This window comes from Ursus americanus, chromosome 1 (genome assembly GCF_024610735.1).
Source record: "Ursus americanus isolate L20-20 chromosome 1, mUrsAme1.1.p, whole genome shotgun sequence".
NCBI classification, from domain to species: Eukaryota; Metazoa; Chordata; class Mammalia; order Carnivora; family Ursidae; genus Ursus; species Ursus americanus.
In genome coordinates, this window is record NC_142127.1 from 76,133,070 (window position 1) to 76,153,906 (window position 20,837).

At 35.9% G+C, this 20,837-nt stretch overlaps 1 protein-coding gene across 1 annotated transcript in view; it reads left to right on the top strand.

Moving 5' to 3' along the window:
• The window catches only part of CARF (calcium responsive transcription factor), a 51,497-nt gene that overhangs the window by 2,499 nt on the left and 28,161 nt on the right, over nucleotides 1-20,837 (top strand). Inside the window, 5 exon segments of the mRNA XM_087862795.1 lie at nucleotides 1,473-1,642; nucleotides 5,808-5,925; nucleotides 13,952-14,179; nucleotides 17,994-18,114; nucleotides 19,212-19,341. Coding sequence (XP_087718921.1) covers nucleotides 5,848-5,925; nucleotides 13,952-14,179; nucleotides 17,994-18,114; nucleotides 19,212-19,341 — 557 coding nt within the window. The 5' untranslated portion in view covers nucleotides 1,473-1,642; nucleotides 5,808-5,847.

A 20,837-nucleotide genomic window follows, 5' to 3' on the forward strand; every position in this document is an offset into this window, starting at 1 on the left:
ATAATCTGTATAGCTCTCAGAGAGCAAAGAGGTAAAAAGAGTATCTATTTACAGGGTAAGAAATGGATAGACCCAAGATTATAGGGAAGTTTATAGAGAGGGCAAACCTTAGATTAAGGAGACATTGTGAATACTAGCCTTAAATTTTTTTCAGTGAAAAGTTAATATAAGTTATTGTTTATATATATTTGCATACATAAAAAATTTTAATGTTGACAACACATTATAACTTTCCAAACCCATCTTTAAAAAGAAATAGTTCTAGCAAATATTTGTGAACTAGGAGTCTTGATTTAATTTTTGACACCACTGATTCATAGTAATTTTGTATATATCATAAAAGGAACCTTGTGTCATTTACCTACCTGAAAAGATGAAAGATATTTTATTTTCTAAAGTACTTTTGAGCAACATTTTTTTTAATGTTAACAAGTTATAAGATCTGGCACTGATATTGAAGAAATTTCAAGATCCTTTAAATCATAGAACACTTACAAAGGACCTAGAATTAGGAGAATCTCTAAGACTAAACTGAAAGTGACTTCATTTTTCAGGTATCCTGTTTGGGGATTTATTCTCAGGTAATTGGTTTTAACAGATACATTTTACCACACAAAAGTTTGTAGAAGAAACTCAACAAAATAACCAGATATTAAGAGAGAATTACCTCTAAAGTTTTGAACAAATAAAATTTGATGTTGAGCAAAAGCAAAACAGCAGTAGCCCGAATATGGTCCACAGAGATGCGTGACTACAGCCTGAATAGTCTTCCTTTCTGCCATGCATTCAGTATGTATAAACAATAAAAAGCCATTTTCCCCTATAAAACATGAAACTTCCAATTTAACAGTTTCTTCCTAATCTTTGGTTTTGATATAAGGTAAAATCCACCTATTTAATGTGATGTGAAATATTCTAGAAAGCAATTTGACAGTAAAATGTAATGCTTTAGTGTGTGTTCTGAACTCCAATCATTAACTGTCTACACATGTAATACTTTCTTCTTTCTTTCTGTTTTCTTTCTGTGATCCCAATACTATTTGCTTAAGAACTAACCTTGTCACACCAATTCCAGGATTTTTTACATGGTGTAATTTAGGGAGGGCGATCTTTATTCTTAAGCTACTATGGTTCCAAAAAATACTCTGTTAGTAAATATTTCATGAGGTAAATGCAATTTACCGGGGAGATCTATGTGTCAGTAGTAGTTACAGAATGTGAGTTGAAACAAAACCATAGTCCAAACACCAAATTTTAGATAAGGAAACTGATACAGAGAGGTTAAGTCACCTACTCCTGGACACATGCAGTTATCTGTAAAGTCTGTCCTAATCTTTAGTTTTCTTCAACTGAGTCAGTTGATGGTTCTACTGTACCGGGATGATAATGGCTATTTTGTAATAAAACCTGCGTAAGTAGTTTTCTTTATGTGTAAGAAAAGAAAATATACATTGAATACCTTCTCATTACAGAAAAAATGCTGCTGTGAAGACATAATTACAGCTCTCACACAAATGAAGCCACAACTATCATGATTTAGTGCCCCCCCTCCAAAGGAAGAACTTAAGTGGACAAGAGAGGGCATTTCTGGGAATAGTAGAATGCTTGAGGCCTGAATTTAAACGTGAGCTACTACCTGAAGGTAATACTTTTAATTCTAACTAATTGAAAGTAACAGCTCTATAAAAGTTAACTATTATCTATTATATATTAGTGAAAAATCAGATTACACTTTGTATATAAGTACTTCGTTCTGTTTGTGTTTCCAGTTGGAAGAAAGCATTTTATACCTAGGTACTTAATATCTTCATTCTTAAAAATTTAACTTTGACATGGTTGAAAGTTAGGAATAATAATTTCTAGCATGTACTGACATTAGATGGGAAAATTGGGTGTTTTAAGTCACCCTGCATTTGTCAGATTGAAAAGCATAATGTATATTGATGGGGGAATTAAGGAAGGAAGGAGTAATACTTTTTGCTTCATTCAAAAAGATTTTTTCCTTTGAAAAGGGTGTCTGTAACATAGGAATGTACTTTCAACTTTCAGTTCAACGATGGGCTAGCCAATAGATATGGAAACCCATTTTTCCATGTAAAAACTACTTTAAGTAGTATTTTCCCAGTGTAACCATAAAAAACTTCTTTAACCTGTAGTATAGATGCACATACTGAAAAGAAAACTTTGAGTTTTGAGTTCCCAAAAGACAGCAGAAAAAGAAATTATCTTTGAGTGGCAAAATCCCAGTCTGAACAAAGTCCTAAAGTAGGTGGTTTATGTTGGTGGTGTTCTATTAACAACATCCTCACCACCTTTGCTGGTGCAATTCCTCGGGGGCATCCATCCTATCCTCTTCATTGCAGCATAGCTCAGACCTCACTGAAGCCCTTTCAGATCTTCTGAGCTTCAAGTGTACTTGCTTTCTCACCTCCAAATTAAACTTTCCAGGGTAGCTATTCTGAACTCTTCTTAAATGAAGAAAGCTATATAAATTTAATATGTAAATTTACACAAATTTGTTAATGACTGATACTCTGTCCAGAGTTTTTTCTTTTTTAAGAGAAAATGCTTATTAACTCCAATGAAAATTTCAGCTAGGGTAAGAGAAAGTAAATAAAATGAAAAAAGATTTAAGCCAGTAGGAGTAATTTGTAAAGGGATTAGGGCAGCTATTAGGAAACTGGGAGTAAGTTTTTAGAATTCTTTCCCCTGAGCTATTTGTACTTTTCACTTCTCCTTCCCAAGCTCCACTTTTGAATCTGTTTGCAGAACGTTTTCTCAATGACTGCAGTGCCTACAAGATTAGAACTCTAGCTTTTTCAAGGGATCAGAGATGTTTAGATTGTTTGCAGGAGGGTTTTGGTGCTTTAAGGACTGCCTCTAATTGAATTTCAACCAGGAAAAGTGGAGAACAAAAATGAACAAAGAATTTCTTTTAGCATTTATAATTTGTTAACTTATAAAAAAAAAATTTAAGGCAATGACTAATGAAGGAAGGAGGAAGTTTTTTTCTGTTACTTTGAAAGACTTCCTATTACTGTTACTTTGAAAGAGTTCCTAAAGAGTAGGCTTTGGGATAAGTACATGTACCTTGCTCAGCCACATAGTATATTTATAATCTTGGGAAAGTTACTTAATTACCTGAGTCTTACTTCCTTACATGTAAATTGGAACAAGTAACTGAATCACAGGGTTGTTAAAAGGATTTTATAAAATGACACATATAAAACACTTTTAGGGGTGCCTGGGTGGCTCAGTTGGTTAAACCTCCAGCTCTTGATTTCGGCTTACATCATGATCTCAGGGGCATGAGATCCAGCCTTGTGCTGTGTTCCACATTCAGCAGGGAGTCAGCTTCTCTCCCTCTCCCTCTGCCCTAAGCCCTGCTTGCACTTTCTCTCTCAAATAAACAAATAAATCTTTAAAAAAAAACTTTTAGCATAGTGCTTTACTGTAGTGCTCAATAATATTTGATAACCTTATAACCTTGAACAGTGAGCCTCAATTTCCTTTTCTGTAAAATGGTGGTAATAGGTTCTACATCACAGAATATAGAGTGATTATTAATAATTATAGCTAGTAATTAGTATAAACATTCAATAAACATTAAATTATATAGCTATGACAAATTCATAATCTTCATCTATTTTGTCATAATAGTATTTATATTTAAAACTCAAAGAACTCTCAAAAATATTTCTTTTTCTCTTTAGGGATTTATTTATTTATTTTAGAGAGAGAGAGGGAGTGAGGGGGGCAAGGAGGAGCAGAGGGAGAGAGTCTTAAGTAGACCCCGCACTGAGCGCAGAGCCAGATGTGGGACTTGTTCTCACAACCCTGAGAACACAACGTGAGCCAAAACCAAGAATCGGAGGCTTAACCAACTGCCCTACCCAGGCACACCTCAGAAATATTTCTTAATCTTGATGTCATCGTGTTTAGATGAATCATCATGTTTAGATGAATATTTTGTTAATTTACTTTAAAAAATTGAGTTGTATTCTTGACAGCAATTATTTCAGTTTCTTTTTTTTTTAAGATTTTATTTATTTATTCAACAGAGATAGAGACAGCCAGCGAGAGAGGGAACACAAGCAGGGGGAGTGGGAGAGGAAGAAGCAGGCTCATAGCGGAGGAGCCTGATGTGGGGCTCGATCCCATAACGCCGGGATCACGCCCTGAGCTGAAGGCAGACGCTTAACCGCTGTGCCACCCAGGCGCCCCAATTATTTCAGTTTTAATACATCCCTCAACAGTACTTTATTTTCAGTTGAATCTAACTTTGTGAGACTTTTCTTTTTGAATAGTGTTATTTTTCTACTCTGGACATTAGAAGATATACAGAAAAATCAATAGATTTACAGAAATATCAAGCAGGGGCACTTAGGTGGTGCAGTCAGTTAAGGGCCGACCCTTGGTTTCAGCTTGGGTCATGGTTTCGGGGTGGTGGAATTGAGCTCTGCCTCTGGCTCCACACTAAGCACAGAGTCTGCTTGAGATTCTCTCTTCTTGTCCCTTTTCTCTTAATTGCCTTGGCATCTTTATTGAAAAGCAATTGACTAGGGGTGCCTAATCTCTGCTTGAGATTCTCTCTCTCCCTCTGTCCCTCCCCCTGCTCACTCTCTCTCTCTCTCTCTCTCAAGTAAATAAATCTTGAAAGAAGAAGAAAAGCAATTGACTAAATATGTGAGGGTCTGTTTCTGGATTCTCTATTCTGTTCCACTGATGTATTTGTCTGTGTTTACACTAATACCATATTATCTTGATTATTTTAGCTTCATGTCAAGTCTCAAAATCAGGTAGTGTAAGAATTCCAATTTTGTTGTTCTTTTCCAAAGTTGTTTTGGCTATTTTAACCTTCGAACTTTTTTTTTAAGAGAGGGAGAGATGGGTGGAGGGGCAGAGGGAGAGGGAGAGAGAGAATCCCAAGTGGGATTCTTCACAGTTTTGTTTTGACCTTACTCCAATTTTGAGACTTAAAACATTATTCCTTTCAGATAATGCAGAATCCAGTATTCACTATAATATATTAGGCCAGGGTTTCTGAACCTCAGCACCACTCAAAACTTTGTGGGGGCTGCCATGAACATTCCAAAATATTTAGCAGTACCCCTTGCTTCTCCCCATTAGATTCTAGTTGCACTCACTTCTTAGTTTTGACAACCAAAAATATATACAGACATTGGCAGGTATCCCCAGGGGGCAGTGTGTGTGTGTGTGTGTGTGTGTGTGTGTGTGTGTGTGTGTCTGTAAAGACAAATTTACCACCAGAGCTAATCCCTGTACTAGGCCTAAGTGGCTCAAACTTTTTGGAATGTATATTTCTTTACTTTCAAAGTTTGTCAACCCAGTATATATGATGTGTATTATGTTAAGAGCTATGTGTATATAATCTCTGTATATACCAAAACATCTGTTCTAAAATTATCTAATGCTACAATAGTGCATGCCCAACTCATAAAATTAAGAACCTTTATTTGCATTAAATCTTTCGAAAATGAGAATTTCAGAAGTATTTGAAAGGGTGAAAAGCACCTGTCCCATAACAACAATCTTAATTAGTACATGAGTGTAATTAAGGATAGGGTGCGGGAACTACATAATGGTAATTTCTGTTTTGCTTTGAATGTATTCTGGTGCCTTGGCAAGTCATTTAACAAAAATGTTTATTTTCTAAATCTATAGAATGGAAATGATTTAACCTGAATTGTATGGGGTAACACGGTAGGGGAAATATGATATTTATTTAAGACAAACATTCCATTAAAATATTAAGTGTTTTAATCATATACTTAAATTTTTTTCAGCTATTAAATAATAGAAGAAAATGGAATTGAATATACCAGCATGGAACAATCTAATGATTCACTAAGAGTCAACCATAATGATTCCGAAGAATCAAAAACAGATTCTCAGGTATATGAGGTAGGAATTCAGCTGGGAACTTTTTTCCATTCCATTTAACGACTTTTTTTTTTTTTAAAGATTTTATTTATTTATTTGAGAAAGAAAGAGCATAAGCAGGGGGAGTGGCAGGCAGAGGGAGAGGTTCCCTGTTGAGCAGGGAACCCGATGTGGGACTTAATCCTAGGACCCTGGGAGCATAATCTGGACGCTTAACTGACTGAGCCACCTAGGTGCCCCCATTTAATAACTTTTTAACGTATAAGAAATAGTATTATATTTAATGTATCCAAGACTGTTTAAATTTATCCATAATTCTATCATATATTTAATGTTATAATATAGAGCTTTACTTAAAAGCTCTATGTTATAAAACTTCTATATTCATAAAAATCTATATATAAAGAAAAATCTGTATTTTGAATTACATATCATGATTTCAGGTTGTGTTCCCATGGACAACTTTATTTCAATAAAATTGAAATAATATATAAAAATCAACAATTTAACTTAAGAACTGCTTTATGTCTCTATCAGTCTGTGTGAACTGACAACTCTTGTTAAAATGAAGTGAATAATTAACTGAAAATAGAATCTTTCCATTTTTATTATAGTATACTATTTATTTTATTTTAAATTCCAGTATAGTTAACATATTATGTTAGTTTCAGGTGTATAATATATTGATTCAGCAGTTTCATACATCACCCAGTGCTCATCACAAGTGCACTCCTGGGGTGCCTGAGTGACTCAGTCTAAGGTTAGGCATCTGACTATTGATCTCAGCTCAGGTCTTGATCTCAGTTTTTAGTTTGGGCCCTGCCCTGTGCATGGAACCCGCTTTAAAAAATTGTAAAAACAAAACAAAAAACAACAAAAACCAAAAACAAGTGCATTCCTTAATCCCCATCTCCTATTTAACCCATCCACCCATGCCCTGCACGCCCCCCCCCCCCCGCCACTCTTGTAACCATCAGTATGTTCTCTGTTACTAAGAGTCTGTTTCTTGGTTTCTTTCTTTCTCTTCTTCCCTTTGCTCATTTGTTTTGTTTCTTAAATTCCACATATGAGTGAAATCATATGGTATCTCTCTTTCTCTGACTGACTTACTTCACTTAGCATTATACTTTTTAGCTCCATCCATGTTGTTGCAAATGGCTGAATAATATTCCATTGTGTCTTATACCACATCTTCTTTATCCATTCATTAATTAATGGATACTTGGGCTGTTTCCATAATTTCCCTGTTGTAAATAATACTGCTATAAACATAGGGGTTCATGTATCCCTTTGAATTAGTGTTTTTGTATTTTTGGGTAAATACCCAGTAGTGTGATTACTGGATCATAGGGTAGTTCTATTTTTAATTTTTTGAGGAACCTCTGTACTGTTTCCCACAGTGGCTGATAAGCATTCTATTTTTTTTTAAATTGTAACACTGTGGGCACTGGGCTGGTTCAGTTGGTAGAGCGTGCTACCCTGATCTTGGGGTTGTGAGTTCGAGCCCCATGTGGGGTGTAGAGAATACTTAAAAATAAAATCTTTTGAGGGGGTAAAGATGGCAGAGGAGTAGGGGACCCCATTTCAGCCAGTCCCCTGAATTTAACTGGATAGCTACCAAACCATTCTGAACACCCACAAAATCAGCCTGAGATGTAAGAATGTATATCTGGATATCTACAAGCAGAAAAATGCCACCTGTCACAAGGTAGGAAGGGCAGAGTTGTGAATCTGTGGGCAGATATCAGAAGATAAGCAGAAGGGGGAGGGAGCTGCCATAAGCTGGCACCTGGAAAGTGATATAACACTGGAGCGCAAAAGTGTCCTGTGCTGGATTAGGCAAAAACTCGCAGAGCGGTAGCAGCTGGGAAAGTGCTTTAGAGCAGCACTCAGGCAGGATCCAGGAGCTGTGGGTGCACATGCATGAACCGGGACTGCTCGTGGTTTTAGAAGCACAAAGGGCAGAGACAAGCCCTGGGGCCCCAGGGTCCACCACTGAGAAAGTCGCTGTGGGAGCGCACTGCTGGAGAGAGGCTGTGGTTTTCAGCGGCACATACAGAAACAGAGACTGTGTGTTCTGGAGGGTTCAGAGAAGAGCAGACTGAGATTTCTCTGCTCTGGGACAGAGGTCTGGGTGTGGCCATTTTTGCTCTGACCCTCAGAAGAGGCACAGAAAGCTGCCAGAGAACAAAGGCTCAAAAAACCGGTTTCCATGGAGTGCAGCCCCCCTGATGGGGCAGGACATCTCTGCCCAATCAGGGTTGCCCGAAAAACAGTGCGGCAGGCCCTTCCCCAAGAAGACAGACTGGAAGAACAAGGGGACGCAATCCTGGGGCCCCCATAAAACTGTAAAACCCCAACATCAGGGGAAAATAGTATATTAAGCTCCAGGCGTTGCCTCACAGCTTGTGTACTTTTCAGATATAGCTCTCCTTTTCTTTTTATTCTTTCTCTCATGCTTTTTCTCTGTTTTTTCTTTTAACTTTTTCCTCATTTCAACCAAATGTTTAATATATCAACTTAAAATTCATAGTAGCTTTTTAACTTATACTTTTTTACTTGTACTTTGTACTTTTTCACACCTATATTTTTTTATATAGATATATGCTTTAGTGTAGTCCTTTTTTCCCTGTAATTTTGGGAAGTAGTGCCCTCTAGAAAACAACAAAATACACCCAGGTAGAACTGAAACACCCTACTTTGTCCACACTGAGGGGTTATACCCACCTTCCCCTCACACCTGCCTTTTTAAAATTTTAATTTTTAAACATTTTTTAATTCTATAAATTTTATTCTTGGGTTTCATTTTGGCTTTGTTTTTTTGGTGGTGACTTCTGACTGATCCAGATTTTCCTAGGGTGCATCTTGCTTGGGTCGTGGTTGAATTTTGGACTCTGTACATTCCCTCAACCATCCCTCAACAGAATGACTATGAGGAGGAACTCCCAAGAAAGAAAAGAACCAGAGACAATGGCCTCTGCCACAGACCTAATGGATATGGATATAAGCAAGACGTCAGAGATAGACTTCAGGGTAGCAATTATGAAGTCAATAGCTAGGCTTGAGAAAACCATTAGCAACAATATGGAATCTCGAAGGGCAGAAATGAGATCTAATCAGGCCGAACTTAAAAATGCTGTGAATGAGATGCAGTCTAAACTAGATACTCTAACGGCCAAGATAAATGAGGCAGAAGAACAAATTAGTGATCTAGAAGATAAACTGATGGGAATCAAAGAGGGGTGGGATAAACAACTAGAAGCCCATGAGAACAGACTTAGAGAAATCAGTGATGCCATGAAACGTCCATTGTTAGGATTATTGGGATCCCTGAGGGAGTGGAGAGACAGAGGACTAGAAGATGTATTTAAGCAAATCATAGCTGAGAACATCCCTAATCCGGGAAGGAAACAAGCATACGTGTCCAAGAGGCAGAGAGGACCTCTCCCAAGATCAATAAAAGTAGACCAACACCCCGGCATATAATATTAAAACTTGCTCATCTTAGAGCCAAGGAAGCTATCCTGAGAGCAGCTAGGGTGAAGAGCTTTCTTATGTACAGAGGGAGGAACATCAGAATAGCGTCAGACCTGTCTACAGAGACGTGGCAAGCCAGAAAGGGCTGGCAAGACATATTCAGGGCACTAAATGAGAAAAACATGCAGCCAAGAATACTTTATCCAGCAAGGCTGTCATTCAGAACAGACGGAGAGACAAAGAGCTTCCAGGACTTGCAGAAACTGAAAGAATATGTGACCACCAAGCCAGCCCTATAAGAAATATTAAGCAGATTCTATAAAAGAAGAAAGAACCCAAGAGTAATAGAGACCAGAAATTTACGGAGACAATCTATAGAAACAGGGACTTTACAGACAATATTATGGCACTACATTCCTATCTTTCAGTAGTTACTCTCAACGTGAATGGCCTAAATGCTCCCATGAAATAACACTGGGTTCCAGATTGGATACAAAGACAGGACCCATCCATATGCTGTCTAAAAGAGACTAATTTTGAACCTAAAGACACCTCCAGATTGAAAGTGAAGGATGGAGAACCATTTATCATGCCAACAGACCTCAAAAGAAAGCTGGAGTAGCAATTCTCATATCAGACAAATTTTAAACCAAAGACTATAGTAAGAGATGTAGAGGGACACTATATCATACTTAAAGGGTCTATCCCATAAGAAAATCTAACAATTTTAAATACCTATGCCCCCAACAGGGCAGCAGCCAACTACATAAGCCAACTGTTAACTAAAATAAAAAATCATATTGATAATAATACATTAATAGTAGGAGACCTTAATACTCCACTATCTGCAATGGACAGATCATCTAAACAGAAAATCAATAAACAAGAGCTTTGAATGACACATTGGACCAGATGGACTTTGTAGAAATATACAGAACATTCCACCCTAAAACAACAAAATACTCATTTATCTCGAACACACATGAAACTGTCTCCAGAATAGACCACATACTGGGTCACAAATCAGGTCTCAACCGATACCAAAAGATTGAGATTATTCCCTGCATGTTATCAGACCTCACTGCTTTGAAACTGGAACTCAATCACAAGAAAAAATTTGGAAGGAATTCAAACACTTGAAAGTTAAAGAGCATCCTGCTAAAGAATGATTGGGTCAACCAGGAAATTAAAGAATTTAAACAATTCGTGGAAACTAATGAGAATGAAAATACATTGGTCTAAAACCTATGGGATACTGCAAAGGCGGTCCTAAGGGGGAAATACATAGCCATCCAAGCCTCTCTCAAAAAAGTAGAAAAATCCCAATTGCACAAGCTAACCTTACACCTTAAGGAACTGGAGAAAGAACAGCTAAAACCTAAACTAAGCAGGAGAAAAGAAATAATAAAGATTAGAGAAGAGATCAATGAAATAGAAACCAGAAAAGTAGTAGAACAGATCAACAAAAGTAGACACTGGTTCTTTGAAAGAATTACTAAGATCAATAAACCTCTGGCCAGACTTATCCAAAAGAAAAGAGAAAGGACCCAAATTAATGAAATAATGAATGAAAAGGGAGAGATCATGACCAGCACCAAGGAAATAGAAACAATTATTAGAAATTATTACCAGTAACTATATGCCAACAAATTAAGCAATGTGGAAGAATTGGATGCCTTCCTGGAAAGTTATAAACTACCAAGACTGAAACAGGAAGAAATAGGCAATCTATATGGACCAATAACCAGTAACAAAATTGAAGCAGTAATCAAAAACCTCCCAAAAAATAAAAGTCCAGGACCAGATGGCCTCCCAGTGGAATTCTACCAAACATTTAAAGAAGAAATAATACCTATTCTACTGAAGCCGTTTCAAAAAATAGAAACAGGAGGAAAACTTCTAAACTCATTCTATGAGGCCAGAATTACCGTGATCCCAAAACCAAACAAACACCCCACCAAAAAGGACAATTACAGACCAGTATCCCTGATGAATATGGATGCCAAAATACTCAAGAAGATCCTTGCCAATAGGAACCAAGAGTACATTAAAAGGAATTCACCAGGACCAAGTGGGAATTATTCCTGGGCTGCAACAGTGGTTCAACATTCACAAATCAAGCAGCGTGATAGAGCACATTCATAAAAGATAAGAACCATATGACCCTCTCAGTTGATGCAGAAAAAGCTTTTAACAAAATACAGCATCCTTTTCTGATTAAAACTCTTCAAAATATAGGGATAGAGGAAACATATCTCAGTACTATAAAAGTGATCTATGAAAAGCCGACAGCAAATATCATTCTAAATGGGAAAAACTGAGAGCTTTTCCCTTAAGGTCAGGAACATGACAGGGATGCCCATTCTTACCACTTTTGTTTAACATAGTTCTAGAAGTCCTAGCCTCAGCAATCAGGCAACAAAAAGAAATAAAAGGCATTCAGATTGGCAAAGTAGAAGTCAAACTTACTCTCTTCACGGATGATGTGGTACTTTATGTGGAAAACGCAAAGGACTCCACCCCCAAATTACTAGAACTCATACAACAATTCAGCAACATGGCAGGATACAAAATCAATGCACAGAAATCAGTTGCATTTCTATACACTAACAATGTGACTGAAGAAAGAGAAATTAAGGAATTTATTCCATTTACAGTAGCACCAAAAGCCATAAGATACCTAGGAATAAACCTAACCAAAGAGGTAAAGGATCTATACTCTAGAAATTACAGAACATTTACAAAAGAAATTGAGGAAGACAAAGAGATGGAAAAACATTCCATGCTCATGGGTTGGAAGAATAAACATTGTGAAAATGTCTATGCTGCTCAGAGCAATCTACACTTTAAATGCAGTCCCTATCAAAATACCATCAACATTTTTCACAGAGCTGGAACAAACAATCCTAAAATTTGTATGGAACCAGAAAAGACCCCAAATCACCAGGGGATTATTGAAAAAGAAAACCAAAACTGGGGGCATCACAATGTCTGACTTCAAGCTATATTACAAAGCTGTGATCATCAAGACAGCATGGTATTGGCACAAAAACAGACACACAGTAGGGTGGAACAGAATAGAGACCCCAGAAATGGACCCTCAACTCTATGGTCAGCTAATCTTCGACAAATCAGGAAAGAATATCCAATGGAAAAAAAGATAGTCTCTTCAATAAATGGTGCTGGTAAAATTGGACAGCCACATGCAGAAGAATAAAACTGGACCATTCTCTAACACCATACACAAAGATAAACTCAAAGTGGATGAAAGACCTCAGTGTGAGACAGGAATCCATTAAAATCCTAGAGGAGAACATAGGTAGTAACCTATTCGACATTGGCCACAGCAACTTCTTTCAGGACACATCTCCAAAGGCAAGGGAAACAAAAGCAAAATTGAACTTTTGGGACTTCATTAAGATAAAAAGCTTCTGCACAGCAAAGGAAACAGTCAACAAAACTAAGAGGCAACCCACTGAATGGGAGAAGATATTTGCAAGTGACATTGCAGATAAAGGGCTGGAATCCAAGAAATTCTCAAACTCAACACCCAAGAAACAATCCAGTCAAAAAATGGTCAGAAAACATGAACAGACACTTCTCCAAAGAAGACATGCAAATGGCTAACAGACACATGAAAAAATGTTCAACATCACTAGCCATCAGGGAAATACAAGTGAAAACCACAATGAGATACCACCTTACAGTTAGAATGGCAAAAATTAACAAAACAGGAAACAACAAATGTTGGCAAGGATGTGGAGAAGGGGGAACCCTCCTACACTGTTGGTGGTAATGAAAGCTGGTGCAGCACTCTGGAAAACAGTATGGAGCTTCCTGAAGATGTTAAAAATAGAGTGACCCTACGACCCAGCAATTGCATTGCTAGGTATTTACCCCAAGGATACAGATGTCATGAAAAGAAGGTGCACATGCACCCCAATGTTCATAGTAGCAATGTCCGCAATAGCCAAACTGTGGAAGGAGCTGAGATGCCCTTTGACAGATGAATGGATAAAGAAGATGTGGTACATATATACAATGCAATATTACTCAGCCTTCAGAGAGGATGAATACCCATCTTTTGCATTGACATGGCTGGAACTGGAGGGGATTATGCTAAGTGAAGTAAGTCAAGCAGAGAAAGACAATTATCATATGGTTTCACTCATATGTGGATCATAAGGAATAGCACGGAGGACCATAGGGGAAGGGAGGAAAAACTGAAGGGGGAGAAATCAGAGAGGGAGACAAACCATGAGAGACTGTGGACTTCAGGAAACAACCTCAGGGTTTCAGAAGGAAGGGAGGTGGGGGGTAAGGGGTAGCCAGGTGATGGGTATTAAGGAGGGCATGTGTTTTGATGAACACTGGGTGTTACATGCAACTAATGAATCATTAAACACTACATCCAAAACTAATCATGTACTATACAGTAGCTAACTGAACATAATAAAAATTTTTAAAAATTAAAAAATGAAATCTTAAAAAAATTTTAATTTTAAAAATACAAATTGTGACATTATATTTTACAAACACCCAAGTGCTTTTTTTTTTTTCTTTTCAAAAGCATCTAACCTGTATGGACTCCAGGGATCCTTCCTTCGGACAGAATGGTTCTCCTAGAGTTTTACCCATCACCTCTCATGAAGCAGATAAGTCACTCACATCACAGAATATACCAGGGGCCCTGACTCAGACACAGACTCTTTCTGCAGAACAGTTCCACCTAGTGGACCAAAATGAGCAACCTATTCAGTATGAACTCCAGTCACTGGGGGATTCTAATGCACAAATGGTGAGTGTCTTTTATAAATAACCAGTTTTATGCTATTTAGCAAAATGTATCAACCTTACGAGATGACCTTAATTTCTTGAAACTTTTGACGTGCATTGCTCTGAAAATACTGTTTCCTGATGTTCGTTTTTAAGTTATGTGAAGATTTTAAAGGATTTCCTTTTAGGACTACTAATAGAATGTTAAACCACTACTTCCCAGTTACTATGTCTAGGTACACTCACTTTGAGATCAGTTGGAAATGTATCATAGTCTGTAACTAGTGCCAGAGTTTACATGTAACTTATATTTATTTTTGTGTATACTGAACTCAGGGTTCATTTGACTGAACTCAAGGTTATTGCTTTATCCACCTCTCATTTGCTAATTTGCATGCCATAGGTTGGTATGCTTTCTTGAATCAAAAGAAAGCAATGGAAGTACCAGTGGTATACTGGCAATTAGACATACCTTTGCTGATGGGTAGATATATATGTGTCATGTAAATAACAATGCATATAAAGGTGAAAAGGCTGCTTTAAACTGCTGGCCGAAGTATTCATGGCCAAGTATATAGTTTGAGTAGAAGAAATGAAAGATGGTTTTGATTGAAATTAGAGAGAATTACTGAGAAAAACTTCTAAGCTTCTCTCTGATTAATAAGAATATCCTTACGTTAATAATATGAAGAATAATGTATCTCTTGTTTACCTGTTTTCCATATTTTCTACAATGGCTATTTATTAATTACATAATAAAAATTATTTTAAAAATTATAATTTCAGTTATAAATTATACCACAAGTGAGCAGCCATTTTACCTAAAATTAATCCCTCTTTTGTTTCTGGTCTAGAGCATTCTAGAGTTAATCTATGTCCTATTGTATGAAGGATTATCATTTTACACATATATATATATGTATATATAAAATGTATATACACATGCTAGTTTTCTTTAAAAGCACATTAAAGCCATTTATTTGTTTGAGTCTAAAAAATGTTAGGGTTTCCATTCTCTTTGTAATTGTATTAATCTTTATTCACAAAGTGGTCATAAAGGTGATTTTACATTGTCTGGGATAGGAGGCGATACAGAGGGTTATCTGAAGCTATGAAATAGAAAACCTGTGGCATGTAGCATAGAATAAATGTGAGAAACTTAGAATATAAGAAAGTTTTTTCTTCAAAGAACCAACATTCAGAAAGTGGTGATGTTTTGGGAAACTTAGTGGAACTTCTCAGGGGTTTTGTTTGTTTTAATAGACTTTATTTTTTAGAGCAGTTTTAGGTTCAAAGCAAAACTGAATGGAAGGTACAGAGATTTCCCATAAAGCCCCTACCCCTATATATGCATGGTCTTCCCCATTTTCAACATCTTCCACCAAATGGATCTTCTTTTAAAGAAATTTTTTTAAATATTATTTTTTAATGTAGAAGTTACCAAGAAAGTAGTAAAGATTCTGTAGTGAGTGAATCTGCAACAGTTGAAGAGGTTTTAAAGCAAAGCAGGGATGGTATTTTGGATTTATTAGATATATTGTACAGTACACAAAGAGCCTAGTAAATATGACTACTTATTAGCCAAGGTTTTCTTTCTTTCTTTCTTTTTTCAAGGATTTCTGATCATGTTCATGGTCTGCCTCAAATAGAATGCATTGCAACAGATGACTTTTCAGAACTCTGTTTTCATAGCAAAGATAAAGATAATTAACTTTTTTTTAAAATAGGAAAAGTAATATTATTGTCACCATTATCAAATTACAGGAACTGAAAATAGTTTTTTAGGTACCAGGCGGAATTAGCTAAGGAAAGAGAAAATGGAGGAGACTCTTCTCCACTGTACACAGGAAACATATTTTCAAAGCTAAGAGGATATTCCACAGATCATTCTTAATTATGAAATTTTCATGTGATTGAATAAATTATAAATATTTGTGTTTTATTTGGATTTAGTAGTAACCACAGCACTCTTATTTTCTAAGAATGAATGGAATATTTTTCACAACTATTTAATCTTATTTAAGGAGAAAAGAATTTATTTATTTTTTTAATAATAATATTTTTTATTATATTATGTTAGTCACCATACAGTACATCCCTGGTTTTTGATGTAAAGTTCCATGATTCATTAGTTGTGTATAGCACCCAGTGCACCATGCAATATGTGCCCTCCTTACTACCCATCACCAGCCTATCCCATTCCCCCATCCCCCTCCCCTCTGAAGCTCTCAGTTTCCCAGAGTCCACAGTCTCTCATGCTTCATTCCCCCTTCTGAATACCCCCCTTTTCTTTGTCCCTTTCTTCTCCTACCGATCTTCCTACTTCTTATGTTCCGTAAATGAGTGAAACCATATGATAATTTATTTCACTTACCATTAAGGGAGAAAAGAGTTTAAAACCATGTTATTACTGTTGCCTTTTAAAGTCCAGTGGTATTTTTTGTATTGTTTTTGCCTTTTTTTAGATTAAGTAACATCATCAGATAATGGGAAGCAGTACAGAGTAGTTGTTTGAATTTGCGTTTGAATTTCAACTCACCACTGTATAACCATGTGTTATCTTGCATAGTTGTGTAATCTCTTATGACATTATCCTCAGGTGTAAAATGTATATACTTCATATACATGTGACAAGGATTAAATACAGTAATGCATGTAAAGTCTTGCCACTTAGTATGCACTCAACAAATGTAAAGCAATTATCATCATCAGAGTTTACAGTTGCTTTTTCATGATGAAGGGATAAAAGGTATGGCAAGATATTTTTATCTCAAGAAACTTGGTAAACATTGGGGGAGGAAAACAATTCCTACTCTTAATTTCTGGGAAATGTTTACAGTTATACTTTAAGGCATCTACTTTGTTGAAGTTTTTTTCAAATTTAATTTTTTTCCAAATTAAAATTTTTTCAAATGACCCTCTTCAAAGTAGGACTGCAGTCTCTGTTAGGCATCAGTAATGTTTTCATGTTTACATAGCAAAAAGGTAGCCTTGGAAGGCGGTTTGGAATGATTACAAATAATTACTTGAGGGAGAACTGAGGCTAGCTGACTTTGGGTAAAATGGTAACACTGTGTCAATAAGTAGTATGTTAGGTAATAAAATTTACAGCCTGTCTGAAAAGTCTGGAAATGCAGGATAAACTTATTTTCAAATAATGTATTTGTTTTATTTTTCAACTGATAGGCTTAAAGTGTTTTTCTTCAGCTTCAGACCTTTTAGTTGACAGTTCTCTAAATTTAAGGTAATGGATTCAGTTGTTAAACCAAAGAAAAAAAGGAAATAATAAACATGATTTTTCTTATATTTTCAGGCTTTTTGGGCATTCAGTGGTATTCCTTATGGACTAAGACAGGATATATATAAATTCAGAGACATAAAAATAAATTCTGTTTAATTAGACATCTAACAAGGTACTGTTTTTAAACTAATGAAAGTGACTTAAAATGTGGAACAAATGATTACCACACAAATAGTTCAAACACATAGGGATATAATACAGTAAGTAGAAAAAAATAAATATATTAAGTCCAGTCAGAGCCTTGTTCACATTACTAAGTAATAAGACCTCATACATGTGTAATGATTAAGACCATAGATGGTTAGATCATAGGACATAGGGTCAAACTGCCTGTTTTGAATCCTAGTTTTACCACTTACCAGTTCTGAAACTTTGGAAAAAAATTTTTTATGTGCTTCAGTGTTTTCATCTAAAAATGAGGGAAATAGTAGTATCTACCATACAAATAGGCATGTCTTTAATCATTTATTTAAGTACTAATTCTGTTAAGTCATTGTTGACTTACGCATTTGATTTCTCTTTTAATGCTTCCAAGATGATTGTTGCCAACCCATCAGAAAACGGACAGGTGCTGCGTGTAATTCCATCTACACAGACAGGAATGGCACAAGTGATTATACCTCAGGGGCAGCTTGTGGATGTGAATAGTCCTCAGGGTGAGTAATCATGGGATATAGGGGATTTGAGAATGTGTTAAAGAACAAATGTATATTTCAGAAAATCACCTCATGAAAGTCAGTGCTAAAATTGATATCTTTGGGTAAGATTGTGAACTGAATAATTAGAAAAAGTTTCTTAGCCCGAATAAATTTCAAGTTCATTTTTCAACTCCTGTCTAGGTTAGCTGTCTATTTCATTTTGGAATTCTATGAAGCTGGTTGACTCTTGCTTCCTCCCAAATGACCAGTGAGCATAAAATAAATTCTTCTTAATTACAATAACAGTAATAATAACAGCAACAATAACAGGAATATAGTGCTAATAGCTACTGGAGAAATTTCTACATTCGTATTTTTATCAATATTATTGTTAGCCATGTGACTCATTACTCTTTTATTTAACTATTCTTGTCATCCTTTTTGCTCTTTTCCTCTTTTCTTTTTCCTTCAGATTCAGAAAGGGGAATCATGTTCCCCATTTTTTTATTCTTTCTTAACCTATTTGATAATATTCCTGTTAGTTCTCTTCTTTGGCTTCCCTTCCTTATCCATCTATTTCAGTCTCTTTTCTAACACCATAGCTACAGTGTTTCATCATTCATTCATAGCTAATAATTTAGAGTAGATATTTTTACCTTAGTGATATAATTTTTCGCCTTTGTTAATAGTTAAAACTTAAGGAAAAAAAGTTTGCAGACAAAATGATAAACATGGTATAGAAATGAAAAAGAGTCTGAAACTAATGATGTACTATATGTTGGCTAATTGAATTTAAATAAAAATATTTTTAAAAAGAAATGAAAAAGAGTTTTATATTTTCTTATATATTATGAAACTACTAACATAATAATTTTACCACTTTTATATCCTAGCTGTTCAATATAAGCTTCAAAAATTTAATTATAAAATTTCATTAAGCAGTATTATAATTTGAAACTAAACAAGTTTATTAGGGAAATTCTCAAAACACTGTAAGATATGCTTTAGAGCATATCTTGCCTTTCCTATTTCAAATGTATGAGTTCTAGTTAGTTACATTCTCGTGGTCTTATTCAAGATATTGATGTTGCTTTGTTCTTGTTACTGCTGTTAAGATGTCTCTGAAGAGAAACCCAGTGATAGAAATTTACCAACTGTAAGAGTGGATGTTCTAGCGGATAATACCAGTAGTTATACTCTTCATCCACAAGCATCTGTCACATTGCCCAAAAAGACAGTGGCCAGGTGAGTCAGTGGGAAAGAGGAGTTCATATTTTGAAATTATCATGGAAATCTTTTTTTTTAATTATCTTATCTAAAGTGGGCTGACTATAGAAAAGATCAGAAATTCAGGAAATAGAATAAACTATCATCAAATTACCAAATATCTTTAATTATTTTAATGGCATCTTGGCACTAGGAGACTATCCTGGAAGCTGTAATGTCTAAAAGTGCTACTTTTTCTCAGCGACACTTGCCTATTAATCTGTTTTAAAAAATATTTTTATTTATTTATTTGAGAGAGAGAGAGCACAAGCAGGGGGAACGGCAGAAGGAGAGGGAGAAGCAGGCTCCCCGCTGAGCAGGGAGCCCGATGCAAGGCTCCATCCCAGGACCCAGGGATCATGACCTGAGCTGATGGCAGATGCTTAATCGACTGAGCCACCCAGGCACCCCTTGCCTGTTACCTTTTGAAGCAATTTGGAAACATCTGACACTAATATGGTTTTTAGAATAAAGAAATATCCGTTCTAGTTCCTAAAATGTTTAATGGTTCCTCATCTTTTAATGATTTAATTCCTCTGTGGTAAAGTATTTAAGTGTTTTTTGCAAGCATGTTTCAGCTTTTATTTTTGCCTTAACACTGTTTATAGTAATTTAGGCAAATACAGACATAAGTTTTGTATTATTATATTCTTTTAACTGTTTAAGATAATATTTAAAAATTAGCACAATATTTATGACATTTAGTCTTAGAGCTTGACATAATATCATGTTAACTCTTTTTTTTTTTTTTTAAGATTTTATTTATTTATTCGACAGAGATAGAGACAGCCAGCAGAGAGGGAACAGAAGCAGGGGGAGTGGGAGAGGAAGAAGCAGGCTCATAGCGGAAAAGCCTGATGTGGGGCTCGATCCCATAACGCCGGGATCACGCCCTGAGCCGAAGGCAGACGCTTAACCGCTGTGCCACCCAGGCGCCCCATATCATGTTAACTCTTAACAGGTCACTGGAAGATGTTTTATTGGCTCATTTTTTTGTTAAATGAAAAACAGTTATATAATGAGAAGACTACAAAATAAGCTTTGAAGGAGATATATAAAACACTTAAATTTGTTGAGACTGCAGGTATTTGGAAGAAGAAACTTAGGCCTTTGCTTTAGCAGTTAATAAAATAGTGATGTTTAAAGAAAATTATAATTAATACACCCACCACTTAATTATTATAATTAATTATAATTAATATACCCACTTAATTGTAATAAGTGTAATTGTAATAAGATTTGTAATTGTAATACAATTAAGATTTTATTTATTTATTTTTTAAGTAAATGACATCCAGCTTGGGACTTGAGCTCATGACTCCAAGATCAAGAGTCGCATGCTCCACCAGTTGAACCAGCTAGGTGCCCCTATTAGTACAGTTTCTTATTGATGACCTCAATATATTGTCTGTAACACTGGCTAAGGAGATAAAACAGTTGAATGTCGTAAGTGTGTTTGTGTGTGTGCAACTTGT